This window comes from Solanum tuberosum, unplaced genomic scaffold, assembly GCF_000226075.1.
Source record: "Solanum tuberosum cultivar DM 1-3 516 R44 unplaced genomic scaffold, SolTub_3.0 scf00305, whole genome shotgun sequence".
Lineage (NCBI taxonomy): Eukaryota > Viridiplantae > Streptophyta > Magnoliopsida > Solanales > Solanaceae > Solanum > Solanum tuberosum.
In genome coordinates, this window is record NW_006239229.1 from 568,738 (window position 1) to 583,296 (window position 14,559).

General features: G+C 36.3%; 1 protein-coding gene across 1 annotated transcript; it reads left to right on the forward strand.

Moving 5' to 3' along the window:
- Positions 1-9,554: 9,554 nt before the first annotated feature.
- LOC102604238 (pentatricopeptide repeat-containing protein At5g09450, mitochondrial) lies at positions 9,555-14,343 on the forward strand. The gene is made up of 3 exons (XM_006359725.2): positions 9,555-9,691; positions 9,777-10,047; positions 13,141-14,343. The coding sequence occupies exons 1-3, from the start codon at positions 9,657-9,659 to the stop codon at positions 14,035-14,037; spliced, it is 1,203 nt and encodes a 400-aa protein (XP_006359787.1). The 5' UTR covers positions 9,555-9,656; the 3' UTR covers positions 14,038-14,343.
- The last annotated feature ends 216 nt before the right edge of the window (positions 14,344-14,559 follow it).

The window sequence follows — 14,559 nt, forward strand, 5'->3', positions numbered from 1 at the left end:
TGTTAGCATGATAGACAACTAAATGATTGTATATATTAATGTAATTATATAGTGATATAAATTAGCATGATCATATACATTTGTTGTAGAATCATATGAATAAATATTGTGATAGAATAGCTGATTTGGAGGGATAGCAAGGCAGATTTAGAGGGATTCAATGGCAGATTTGTATAGATAGAATAGATGATCTTTAGGGATAGGAATGGCGGATCTTTAGGGATGTGTAATCTTTATTTTCTCTATATAATAGAAAGACTCTCTCACTTTGAGAGACATTCAGCTGAAAATTGACAATATATTGGGTATGAATCTCCTTCTAATATAAGATATTTGAAATCTATGACTAGAGTTTATTTATGGAAAGATTTGTTGATTGTCATTTTGATGAATAAGTATACACAACATTAGGAAGAGAAAATAAGTAGTTGAAAAGAAGATAGATTGGAATATGTTATCACTATCTCATTTAGATCCTCGTACAAATAAATGTGAACTGAAATTTCAAAAGACAATTTATTTTGCAAAATATTGCAAATCAACTGTCAAATTCATTCACGACAAAAGTTACCAAATATCATATTCTAGCTACTAATGTTCTAATTTGAATTAAAGATTCGGTAAGACAATTGACTAATACAAATGATTCCAAATCATGCTTAAAATATGATATACTAATCGATTCCAAAGATAAAAATCCTCAAAATAAAAAAGAATCAAACGATCAAGATGGTCATAATATGCAAGAACATGCTCAAGGGGAAAATAATGAAAAGATCTCAATAAATTATGTCTCATAGGGAAAAATATGGAACCAAAATAATGTAATTATCGATAATATTTTTGCATATAATGTTGTTATTGAAATAATACAACAAATGAGGATCTTGAATCAAATCGTTTGAGGAATCTAGACAGAGAAATGATTGGCCAAAATGAAAAGATGTAATTCATGTTGAACTAGCTTCGCTTGAAAAATGCAAAGTTTTGGATCAATAGTCCGAACACCTAAAGGTGTAAATTCAGTGAGGCACAAATAAATTTTTGTGTGAAAATGAAATGAGAAAAATGAAGCCGTAAGAAATAAAGTATGACTTGTAGCACAAGGATTCTCACAAAGACCTTATAATGATTATATGGAGACATATTATCTTGTGGTGGTACAATCACTTTTTGGTATCTTATAAATATGACAGTTCATAAAAAACTTGAGATGCATCTAATGAATGTCGTTACATCCTATTTAATATGGTTTACTAGACAATGAGATTTCTATGTAAATTTCTGAATGATTCAAAATGTCTGAATTGTATAAAGATTCTCGAGAAAGTTGTTCAATAAAACTTTAAAAAAATTATACGGATTGAAAAAATTGGGATGTATGTGGTATAATAGCCTTAGGGAATACCTATAGAAAGAAGGGTACTAAATGACCCACATTGTCCCTGTGAATTTATTAAAAGATCTAGATCAAAAATTATTATAATAGTTGTATATGTTGTTGACTTGAATATCATTGAAATTTGTGAAGAGATTTCAAAGATAGTAGAATGTTTGAAAAAGAGAATTTAAAATGAAAGACCTTGGAAAGACAGAACTTTGCCATGGTCAACACATTGAAAATTTTACAAAAATATTTTATAGTGATTTTACATGAATAAAGTACATCCATTAAGTATTCTAATGGCTGTGAGAAAAATTGATATTAATAAAGATCCATTTCAAACTCATGAAAATGACGAAGAACTTATTGGTGTTGAAATACCATATCATAGTGCAATTGGTGCATTGATGTACCTTGATAATAATTCTCATCCATATATATCTTTTTCTATAAATTTATTATCAAGAATTGGTTCTTTCCCAATACGCAAACATAGGAATGGTATTAAGCAGATATTTAAATACATTCGAGGGACCATTGATATGGGACTATTTTTTTTAAAAGAGTTCAACTCAAAATTAATTGGTTATGTAGATACAATTTATTTTCCACATAGAATTTGATCTCATTTATGCTATTTGTTTACATATGGAGGTTGACGTGCCACCATTTGACAACACAATTGATACTTTTAGCTATGAACAATTGCTAATTTTTAAGAAACAATGGTATCTTCTAATAGTTTTTCTGTTGTGTTAGATAGGAAATCAGTCAAGTCGAGAAAGAAAGCAAAATGAAGCTAAGTGCTTCCAAAGGAGAGCACTGATGGCAAGCCCGACGCACTGTCAGACTTGTGACAAGCCGTTAGGTTAATACTGGAACCACTTGATGAGGAACCAAGTATGGAGGAAGACCAACCCACCAAACAATCCTTTATTGAAGTCCTACTGGACAAACAACATGAATAAACCACAATTACTTCGATCAAATGGAAGATAAGGGATTTGGGATGGAAAGTGAAATGGAAAAATCCATAAACCACCCGGTGTTGAAGTGTGACCATCTCATATAAAATCTTGAGTTGTTAGAGAGAGCACACATTTATTATTTAATAATATTTTCAACACGTCCCCTCACGTGCGGGCCTGATTCTTTTTCATGTGCCAAGCACGTGGAAATTCTTTTTGATATGGATGGTGGTAAGATTCGATTCCAGGACCTCTGTCTGCTCTGATACCATGTTAAAATGTGTGAGATGAGATGGTCACACACTTCACTATGGTATCAGATCAGGCAGAGGTCCTAGGAACGAATCTTACCACCTATATCTAAAAGAATTTCCATGTGCTTGGCCATGAAAATGAATTAGTCCGCAGGTGAGGGTATGTTGAGAATATAATTAACGAATAAAAATGTTCTCTCTAAGAGCTTAAGCTTTTAGATGAGATGGTCACACACTTCAACACTCAGAAGATGTAAAAAGTAGAATTTACCTCCCCTGGAAAACCTCTTTTATCATCAAACTAATGGGAAAGAAAATAACACACCAGTACCTCAAAAATAAATTGGTGGAGCTCTGGAAACCTATTGAAGTGCTAACCCTAATTGATATGGAATGGGGATTCCACACAGAAAAGTTTACCCAATAGGAGAACACAAAAATGCACTCCAAGTTGGGTTGTGGTTCATCCTAGGAAGCTTTATCTCAATTGGACGCCAGGAATCTAACTTCACCCCTCAATAATTAATACTAACACACAGTGCGATATAAATTAGACTTCCACAGCTCCCTACTAAAATCTACAACAAAAGCATCTTAAAGTGGGTGGGCAAGAAATTGGGAACACCATTGAAAATCGACAATTATACTTCAGCAACTTTAAGGGGATGATACGCAAGGATATGAATCCAAGTTCCGGTAGGCATACCAGTTAATAAAAATGTACGGATGGAAACCATCTTTAAGAAGTCATCTACCAAGGTGAAGGGACACAATGCACGGGATGCTGAAGAACTGTCCATACAAATAAAAAGTGCCCCCTTGTCACAGCCACCACTACAAAAGCCAGTAACGGAAGAGGATCTAACAAAAAAAAAGACAAAGAACAACGACAAATAATCTCATTCCAAAAAAGGAACAGGATGCAAACAACAAGGATAATTCAGCACAAGTTGGACCACAAAGGTAAGGGGACACCACCAATGCAGGTAAAAGCATTCGATGTGGAAACTTTAAGTTTATTGACTCTCACTCAAAATATCTCTCCATTAATTCTAACATGACTAACAATGCCCGGGAAACCCATAGGACGAGCATAGCAAAAGCAAAAAGGAAACACTTCAATGAGGAAGTTGAAGAGATGGTGCACCTTCTAGGCGAGCATTAATGGATTTAAGAGAATCCACGCAAGGATCTCATCCCATTAATACAAATGCCCCCATATGCAGAACAACGCATTGATAAATTTGGTGCAAAAGCTTCACTATAGATGTAACTTCCACCTTTAATCAATGCAGCAAGACCCTCAAGGTGAAACATTTCTAGGGGTACAATCAATCCCAACCACGAATCTGTGTCTCCTTCTATGGAGAAAGGAATTGTCATCTCTCTAAATGAAAATTCTCTCTCCACAGCGTTGAATAATCCTCATTGAGCCAGAGAAGATGTGACACGCCCCCAAAGGCAAAAAACCAACCCTAGTCCCCATAAATTCCAACCCCAATGTTCTTTGTCATAGCACCTCTACCGAAGGAGCACGTACAAAAATCATAGCTAGAACTGGACCTCCCTCGACATCAACTATCACTTAAGTGTCAATCACAATCAAGGACCCATGTTTCCTATCTTAGCTCATAAGAGAGGGAATGAACATGGCCATATCGAGTTTCGGCCAACAACTATAGCTGCAGGCGGTGCAACAAGCACATCTATACGGTGACCTTACACAAATATCGAGTCACGATCTGAACCCACTCTTAACTCAAGTGCATTAACAAATGCCTTTATTCCTAGAACGAACAATAAACTCCACAATCCTGACCCCCAAATTCATTTCATGGTTCTTGATGGATCAAAGGAACGGGACAGAAACCAGGAGAGGTAACTCATTTAGAGTTAGACACTCTAAGACAGAGCAACAAATGGTTGGGGGAATATTTGCAAGTAGTGGTAGATCAAAAGCGCAGAAGTTTATTAATAGGAAAGTTAATAACGAAAGAATTCAAAGAGCCATCCAGTGAAGTTGTTTTAGTAGCATATCCAACTGCAATGAGGAATATCACTTTGAACTTGAGGAATCAGAAGAGTGAAACACCACCAAAAGTAGTTTTGAACCCCTTGAGGGAATCAAGAATCCCCACCCCTCCCCTCTCTCCTTCCCCCCAAAATGGAGAAAGGGAAAGGCAAAATAGAGAATCCACAAATGCAAGAGAGTCCAATGAACATTATGATTTAGAATGATATGGGGAACAAATGCCTCATTCAGAAGAAAATGCCAAGTGCTGGTTAAGATGCACAAACTTTTAATGTTGGTACTCCTCGAGACTAAAATGACGAATATGCGAAAATTGTAGAAGACCTAGGATTTGATACAAAAATTCAAATAGCGGTTGAGGGACTCTCAAGTGGCATCCTCATAATGTGGAAGGAGGAGTCTCTCAAGATCAACAACATCTAATTAACCCTACAAGGGGTTCATGTCATGTTTAAGGTAAATGTCTTTCCTAATCCCTAGATTTTTTCAGCTATATATGCTAGCACTGTTTACAATGATAGAACTATCCTTTTGGACAATCTCCATAAGATATCCCAAAACTACTCTAGCGAATGGTTTATAAGAGGTGACTTCAACGAAGTTCTCCTAGCCAAGGACAAGTTTGTAGGAAGTAATATCAATAGTAAAAGAGCTAACTCCCTCTGGAAATGCCTTAACATTGTAAAATGATAGATCTAGGGCTTAAAGGCAGAAAGTATACTTGGACCAATAAAAGATACAAAGCCAAAAGTATGTAACCTTATCCTTGAAAGGTTGAATAGGTGTGTGGCCAATGATACTTGATTCTCAAATACCACAAGTTTAGTCACACCCATTTACTTTGTAATCACTTTGATCATTCCCCACTATTGGTAAAACTAACTAAAGAAAGGCCCAACTACTAGAACATGCCCTTCATGATGGAGTCCAAGTGGTGCAGGCAACCTACTTTCGCAGGCCTAATCCAGAGCTCATTTGACCACCCAAACTCCCTTATTTATTCCATCTACCTTCTTAAAGATAAGGCCAAGGATTGGAATAAGCAAACCTTTGACAATATCTTGCATCAAATAAAGAGACTCTTTGCAAGAATAGATGACATCTGATTAAAAATCCTCTATCTACCCTCACAACATCTTCCTCCAGGTTCTTGGAAAAAAGCTATTAGCTGAATATGATATCATGTTGAAATTTGAAGAAGAAAAAGAAGAAGAATTTTGAATAACAAAATCCAAATTCAGTTGGCTTAGTGATGGTAACTCAAATACTAAATTCTTCCGAACCTCAACAATCACCAGGAGGCATAGAAACATAATCTTGGACCTTATAGATGAAAGGGGCAACTGACTCCATGAGCAAGCTGACATAAAGGGCCATATGACCCTCTTCTACTCTAGTCTCTACATAACTGACCACCTAACCTCCCGACCTACCAAAATGTACTCTAGACATGAGCCTAATTGTTTAACTGATATCATGGATAACTATCTAGACACCCATGTAAAGGAGAGTGAAATTCTTCAAGCAATCAAAACTTTCAAGCCAACCAAGGCACCAGGCCCTGGTGGCCTCCATCCCTCTTTTATCAAAAGTATTGGAAAAAGTGAAAGGGGAAGTTGTGGAATTATGTGAGGATACCTTTAGACATAGTAGAATGGACCCCCAAATGAATAAAACACTACTTTGTGTCATCCCTTAATGACAGAATGCCACCATGCTAAAAAAAACTTCAGACTCATTGGGCTATGCAACACTGGCTACATAATTGTTACCAAAATCATTGCTAACAGAATGAAAGCGTACAACCCCAAAATCATTGGTCCTAGCTAGGGGTGTCAAATGGGCGGATTGGGTTGAAATTGGAGATATTAAAATGGGTTGAAATTCAAATTGGGTTGGGTCCTTACCCACCCAAGTTTACTTTGGGCTAAAAACGGGCCGAGTCTTGACCCGCCCAATTTAACCCGCTTAATCTCAATAATCTTAATATATTGTTATTGAAGTTTTATAACCATAATTAGAATTCCAACTCAAGAATTATTATTTTTTTTAAAAAACCTACAAATTGAAAGATAGATCCTAAAAGACATAAAATAGATAGTAATTCATACCTTCAATATAAGGAATATACATTACATCAATGCAAATAAAGAGTCTTAAAACAGATTAAAATTGGAGATTAAATTGGTCTCAATTGAGGATTCTCTCAAAATGGGTTAAGGCTTGAATGGGTTGACATTAAACCGAATTCAAATTATCTTGAGCCCAACCCTTAAAATTCTGAGTGGGTTGGACGGATTATCTATAGTTGGGCTCATTTTTTACACCTCTAGTCCTAGTCAAGCCAGCTTCCTCTCTATAAGGAGAGCTTTGAACAATGCCATCATAGTCCAAGAATACATTTCCAATGTTAAGAAAATGAAGGGCACCAAAGCAAACATGTTCCTAAAGATTGACCTAAAAAAGGCCTTTGACCGACTGGAATGGTCCTTCTTCAAAGACTCACTGGACTTCTTCAACTTCCCACCAAAGCTTATTAAGTTTATCATGTCTTCCATGACCACTACATCCATTTCTATACTCATCAATGGATCAAAAACTGACTACTTCTATCCTTCCGAAGATATCTGACTGGGACCATCTCACCTACATATTCATAATTTGTATGGAGAGACTTCCAGAAGTATCAATGTAGTTGTATCGGACAAGTCTTGGACTCCTATTAGAATCTCAATATTTGGACCAAAAATCTCCCACCTTTTCTCTACAGATGATCTCACCCTCTTCTCCATTGAAAACAGACAAAGTTGTGTAAACATTATGCTAATGTTGAATCAATTCTACAAGCAATTTGGACAAAAACTCAACCTGAGTATGTCCAAGGTCCTTTTCTCCTAGAATAGCCAGTACCAACTCAGGCATTTGTTCTACCATCCTCACTATCCAAAGAAGCACTTCTTTCGAGAAACATTTGGGGTTTCCAATCTTCCACTCCAAACCTATTAATGGAGACTTCTAGTTCATTATCGACAACATGTAGAAAGGGCTCTGTGGCTATAAAATCAAATTCCTTAACATGACCAGTAGAACTGTTTTAGCCAAGTTTTCCCTATGTAACATTCCTTTCCATATCATGCAATAAATTCAGCTTCCTGCAAAGATTAACACCTCCATTAACAAAATTCAAAGAAACTTCATTTAGGGAACAACCTCCGAAAAGAGAAAGCCTCACTTAGTGGGATGAGATGCCATTTCTGAAACAAAAAAGGAAGGAGGGCTAAGGTTCCAAAAAAGAGAAATAAAAAACAAAGTCATCCACACGGGCCTTGCTTGGAGAGACTTTAAGAACCCTAATGCTCTATGGGAAAAGATTCTCTACTACAAATATTGCCGTAACAAGGACAGTACTAGAAAAAGATAGAGATGTTTCAATAACTAGGAAATGTATTGACCAAGGATGGAAGACATGCACTAAGGGTTCTAAATGTCCCCAACAAAGTTAGATTCTTTGAGGATAAATGGATTCCGAACCTTGGTACTATAAGAAGCTTAACCCAGGCCCTTTCCAAAGGAATGAAGAGTACTAAATACTCTCTTTGGTAATGGACAGTGCGTGTTTGACAATCTATCCATTCCACTCCATGAACATATCATCTATGCTATCCATGACAATCACCCAACCCTCTCTAACTGCATAGAAGATAAGATTATATGGGGCCTTACCCATAATAGCATATTTTCCACCAGAAACACCTATTATTTCATCAATGAAGGCACTCCAGGAACTGAGAAAATGAAACATAACAAGTTTGATTGGATCTGGAAGCAAAAGATTCCTAACAAACTCAAAACATTCATTTGGCTCTTGAAACACAAAAGGCTCATCACCAACTATTGCCTCTGTAACATAGGGATTAATTTGGAGCCAAAATGTCATTTCTGTGGAGGTATCTGAGAGGATATTACCCACAACTTCTTCTTATACCCAAACCCAAAACATTTTGGCAGAGTCTATCTCTAAAAAGTACTCCAAGCATCAAATGGACACTTCTTCACTGAACGCGGACAACTAGAATGCCATTTGGAACTCGATAAAGCACAAACAGTTTAATCAATGTTTACCTTGGAACACTATCATCCCCTTCAGCATATGGAACCTGTGGATAAGCAGAAATGACAAGGCCTTTAATAAGAATAATTACCACGTCTAGATAAACCATGTAATTACAAATGCAACTGAATATCATTTGTTAATCAAGAAAGGAAGTCCAAAAACGTTATAGAAGGCAAACATCCAAGTCAAATGGATTCCTCCACCTAAAGGTTCTTTAAAGCTCAATATGGATGGCTTAGCAAGCATTGAACTAGGCCCAGGAGGCATCAAGGGGGTGTAATCAGGGATCATAATAGACACTGGCTATGGGTTTCAGCAAAAAACAAACACATATGAGCAGTACACAAGTTGAACTTCATAAGATCATTACCCGTGCAATTTCAATACTCCTGAAAGGACACTACCTTATGCCAATATAATTTTTGAATGTAGGTCCTTGATGCAACAACTAGGAATCTCAACCTCGACACATGTGTACAGAGATCAGAACAGGGTAGCGAACGCGATAGCTAAGGAAGGGATGAGGGAATCACGATGCTCATATCCTTTTGGAAGTTCCCCGAGTGTGTGCTAGAGAGGCACTACAAGTAGACATCGATGAAACTTTTTTTGTTCGAAGCATCCAATTTTGTAATACTGATATTAATGGCCATACCACGACCCAACATTCGGCAATGGGGAATGCCCATCAACTATTGTATTAACTCACTATTAATTTCTATTATGTAAAGAATAAAAAAACAGCTTAACCTAAAAAAGTCTTAATTTTTTATAACATGAATAATTTAGGATTTTTTTTTTTTGGAGCTACATCTCTTTTTAAAATCAAGATTTGGAGGTTCTTTGGCCCCAAATTAAACAGGACTTTGGAGGGGTTTCTTTTCCCAATTCATCTCTAATTTCCATGGCTGCTCGCACTATCTTCCTCAAACTCACAAGGTATTCACTATTCGTCTCCGTTTCTGTACACTACTGTTGTGCTATTCTTGTTATAGTAACTCTATTTTTGTTTCCGGGAATTCAGAAATGCTCGTGGCAGAGAAAGGAGTCTATTTAGATCCTTTACTACAACAACTGAAGTTGTCTATGAAGACTCCCCAAATTCTTCTGAGGAAGAAAGGGGCGAAACCCCAGATGATTTGAAGAGCAGAATATTCAGTCTTAGACTACCCAAAAGAAGCGCCACCAACGCGCTTCAGAGATGGGTCGGTGAAGGCCGATTAATATCCATCTCCGACCTCCGTCACATCTCCAAAGAACTCCGAAAGTCGCGCAGATTTAAGCACGCCCTTGAGGTTCTTTATTCCTCAATCTATTTTTCTTTTTGCCCAATCTGCTGTGGAGTAAATAAGATTATTTCATCGAATGGATTTCATAGCATCATATGAGAAACCCATTAAAATGGTACCATGATCAATTGATCAACTACTTCTCAGTCCCAATCTTGTTGGTGTCGGCAATATGAATCTTCTATGTTCATTCCACAATTTTCAAGCTGATGGAGACCTAACACAGAATTGAATTATAGTGACTGAAATGGAAGAGGGCACCGAGAGTGCTACACAATAGGAAGATACCTAACAAAGTGAAAAGTAAGTTTGTTATGGTAGTTAGCTGATAATGTTTATGGAAGTAAATGCTGAGCTTATAAAACCTAACTTATTCGGAAGATGAATGTAGAGAAGTGTGGATATTGAAATCATTTGTGGTCATACAAAATTAGAAACAAACACATATGATGGAAGGCACATGTAGCACTTATAGAGGGAAAATTGAATGAATGTTGTATGTGATAGTTTTGTTATGTTCTGTGTAGACCTCAATATGCACTGACTTGTTAGTGTGATGTTTTCATGATCTAAGGTGATTGTGGGGAACAAATTAGACCTATAATAATGTGAAACGAAACACCTAAAGGTGTAGCCTTGTGGCGATTATATTGGAATAAAGGCCAATGGAGACCAGCACTCATATCCATGTAAAGATAATAAAGTTTGTTCATTACTTAACAATCAAAAAATGAAGTTTGGTGGTTACCTTCCATCTGCCTAAAAGGCTAAGCCTTAGTGAGGAATTACCCAATACGTGTGGAAGGATATGTGCATCAGTTGAATTGTCATGCAAGCTAGCCAATGCCACAGTTGTCACAAAAAAATTAAAAAAAATGGAAGGGGAGTTGCTCAAAAGATCTACGTTCTCTTGAAAGCAATGCAGACTCAACTAGGAACAAGAAACAAAGGAAGCAGCGGATCTATGCAAGCTATATGAATTAGTTGAGATTAAAGCTTAGTTTTATTGTTACACTTGCATAGTTACAGCATTTTCCAAGATAATTATTTTATAGTCGGATGAAATGGATCTCTATCTGGATGTCTAAAGAGGATCATATAGCTGATCCTACTAGTTTGGTATTGAAGGTTAGTTGATTGACTGGTTGCACACATCAAAGCAATGAAATAGCTACTTTGGATGAGAACTGTTACAGCTTTTCTAGTTTTAGTCCAAAGTCAGATTCATCTATAAGCCTGTGGATAACAAAGATTACAATTCAATAAAAGCCTGTGGATAGAAATGACGGATCAGTGAGTTATACTTCTTTGTGAGTTCATGTCCAATTTTAATAACAGATATTAACAGAGTCAAAACTGGTTAACTAAGGAACTGTCATAGCTAGTTCAGAGATTTTTTCTTTTTATTTGTCTATTTTGAATATTTTTAGCTTCTTCTTTCTTAGTATCTATTGTCTTTGCTTATGTTCTAATGATAGGGATTCTAAGCTAGTTGAGGAGCTTTTCCCCTTTCCTTCATGAACTCCTACAAGTACCTCTGCTGTGTGAAGATTTGGTTATACAGACAATAATGTTATCATACAATTTTGTTGACTTGAAATTTCCAAGTAATGTCTTTCTATTTGGCCATAAGATAGAGAACATTAGGTTTTATTTTGTTATTATTTTTGGAAGAAAGGACCATTATGTTTTAAAATTCCATGAAGATATCTGTAATCACATTTTAGCCAGTTAGCTGGATGAAACTTCTTGGTGGGAGAATGTTGTTATGCTTTACAACTACTCACTGTATAGCTACTGGCAGTAATCAAACTACCCAGACTTGAATTCTGCCTAATGTTCCATGTGCTCTTTGACGCATATGTAAGCTGAACCAGTTCCAACAAATATATAATCCTGAGGGGACATTTGGTTCTCCAATAGTATTAGGTAGGGCTGCACTACAGTTGATTCAGGAATAGTTTTTTAGTGTAACTGGGTTTGAGAGTACTGTTACTTTAGGAGTATATGCAAGTAATATTGTACATGAGATTTCTTGACTTGGTATTTTGTATTGGGTTTATGAGATGAGGGATATGACTGTACATCTGCTTAAAGATTGTATGCTTGTCTTAGCTCCTTCATAAACCTAAAACACAAAATTTGAAAAACTGGTAGAGTAACAATTGGCAGTAAATAAAGTTGCCAAGTTAAAAAAAAAAAACAATTGGCAATAAATACCCTTCTCCAGCTGCACCTCCTTCACTAGGTCGGACGGAATCTTATCTGAAACCATCATGAAATTCTCTCTGACAGAACCAACCTAACTGACGAATATGGGGAGATAAACTTTCATCCTCTATCCAAACCACATTCATTAACTTGAATCCTTATTATTTCTTTCGAACTGATCAACTCACCGTGAGTGTCATTACAAGTTTTATTCCTTGAAGTTGGGAATATTGGGTAAATGGGTAGTAGAGCATCCAGCAGCTTGTGGATAGCAACAAGGGGTCGGATGGTGGGGAAGAGATGGTTAGTGGGTGTTGTTTTGAAGAGGAAGAGGAGAAATGATCAAAGGGGTAAATCGCCATGTTATTGCATGACATAACTTTTATTTAATTCAAAGGGGACTGTACGATCCAATCCCAAGTTTTAGATCTCAGTGCCCATAACTTTTATTTTTATTGAAGTAGATCATACTCCCCCTTCATTAGCCAGTTCCATGCTCTAGAAAACAAGCCAAGTACATACTTCCAATCCACTTTCATCCCATGCAGAATCCAGACACTAAGTTTGGTAGGTGGTATTAATTAGAATGGTCCATGGATTAAAATTTAGTCCATCTAATACATTGTTTGGTTACTTTATTTATCTTAATCCATAGATAAACAGTAGATCATACTCCCCCTTCACCAGCCAGTTCCATGCTGTAGAAAACAAACCAAATACATACTTTCAATCCGCTTTTTATCCCATGCAGAATCCAGACACTAAGGGAGAATTGCTAATTTAATATAAATGTTGTTTCACTATAAAAAATAAATGTATCAAGGCTTAATAAAAATGTAATTCTGTAATAGTTGCATAAGTACTGATTTGCATCCTATAGCATTGCAGATCTCAGAATGGCTGGTTTACCACAATCAGGATGAAGCATTGGACTCCGACTATGCTATCCGCATTGACTTGATGACCAAAGTTTTTGGAATTGATTCTGCTGAACGGTATTTTGAAGGACTGCCTACCACTGTAAAAACCACTGAAACATGTACTGCTCTCCTCCATTCCTATGCTAGTTTGAGACTAACTGAGAAGGCTGAGGACCTCTATGAGAGAATGAAAGAAGCAAATCTTTCTCTGAATACTGTCACGTACAATGAAATGATGACTTTGTACATGTCTGTCGGACAGCTCGAGAAAGTACCTCTTATTGTTGAAGAGATGAAACTTCAAAAGGTTGCACCAGACCTATTTACTTATAATCTGTGGGTAAGTTCATGTGCTGCAGCTCTAAACATTGACAAGGTTAGACGGATTCTTGATGAAATAAGTCGGGGCTCTGACTCTGGTGAACAATGGATAAGATACATGAACCTTGTTAACATATACATCACCTCAGGTAACCTTGTAAACTCAGGGTTGAACTCTGTAGTTGAATCTGAGAAGGGTATCACACAAAGAGAATGGATATCATATGACTTCCTTATTATTCTCTATGGTGCATTGGGAAATAAAGAGAAGCTTGATCAAATTTGGAAATCCTTACGGATGACTAATCAAAAAATGACAAGCAGAAATTATATCTGCATACTTTCATCATATCTCATGCTTGGGCATATGAAGGAAGCTGGAGAAATTATCGATCAGTGGAAGCTATCTGCAGCAACAGCTTTTGATCGTTCCAGCTGCAATAGACTTCTAAAAGCATATAAAGAACTTGGGTTGGAAGAGAGTGCAGTAGATTTCCGGCTTCTTCTAATTCAGAAAGGTTGTGATGAAATAGAGGAATCATAGTAGCAGGACCATGCGATCGAATGCCTGCCAGCATTTCATGTGGCAGTATAGAGAGAAATAAGCAATGCCTATAAAGTAGTAATTTCATCTATACTGAATTTTGCTACTGTAAAATTAGCAGGTCATTGTGAGTCCATTTCTGTTTGTTTGCTGCGACTCTATTAGAAAAGTTGTGCAGCTATTCTGGACTTTATATTCTATTTAGCAAGCCTTGTGATTATTTATTAGGAATAACTGATGGACGTCTTTCCTTTCCCAATTATTCGACATTAAGGGTCTATTTGAAAAGACAATTGATAATTTGAATTGGTGTAATTACTAGCCTAGTGATTATATAGATATGTTTGTTTGTCACAGTATAATTATAAATGTACTATTTGGATGTACAATTGATATCATAAGATTATACTAAATTTTAAAAATAAAAGTTAATTATTTAAAATTTCTATTTGACAAATAAGCAACTTTATAAATGATATTGAATGAAATATTTAAGATATATATTGTCTTTTGAAAATATAT

What these genes read in the sequence shown, in the direction of transcription:
- LOC102604238 (XM_006359725.2), top strand. Translation starts at nt 9,657, where the DNA reads ATGGCTGCTCGCACTATCTTCCTCAAACTCACAAG. An exon ending in ATCTTCCTCAAACTCACAAG is followed by an intron (nt 9,692 to 9,776) that starts GTATTCACTATT and finishes CCGGGAATTCAG; the next exon opens with AAATGCTCGTGGCAGAGAAA. An exon ending in GATTTAAGCACGCCCTTGAG is followed by an intron (nt 10,048 to 13,140) that starts GTTCTTTATTCC and finishes ATAGCATTGCAG; the next exon opens with ATCTCAGAATGGCTGGTTTA.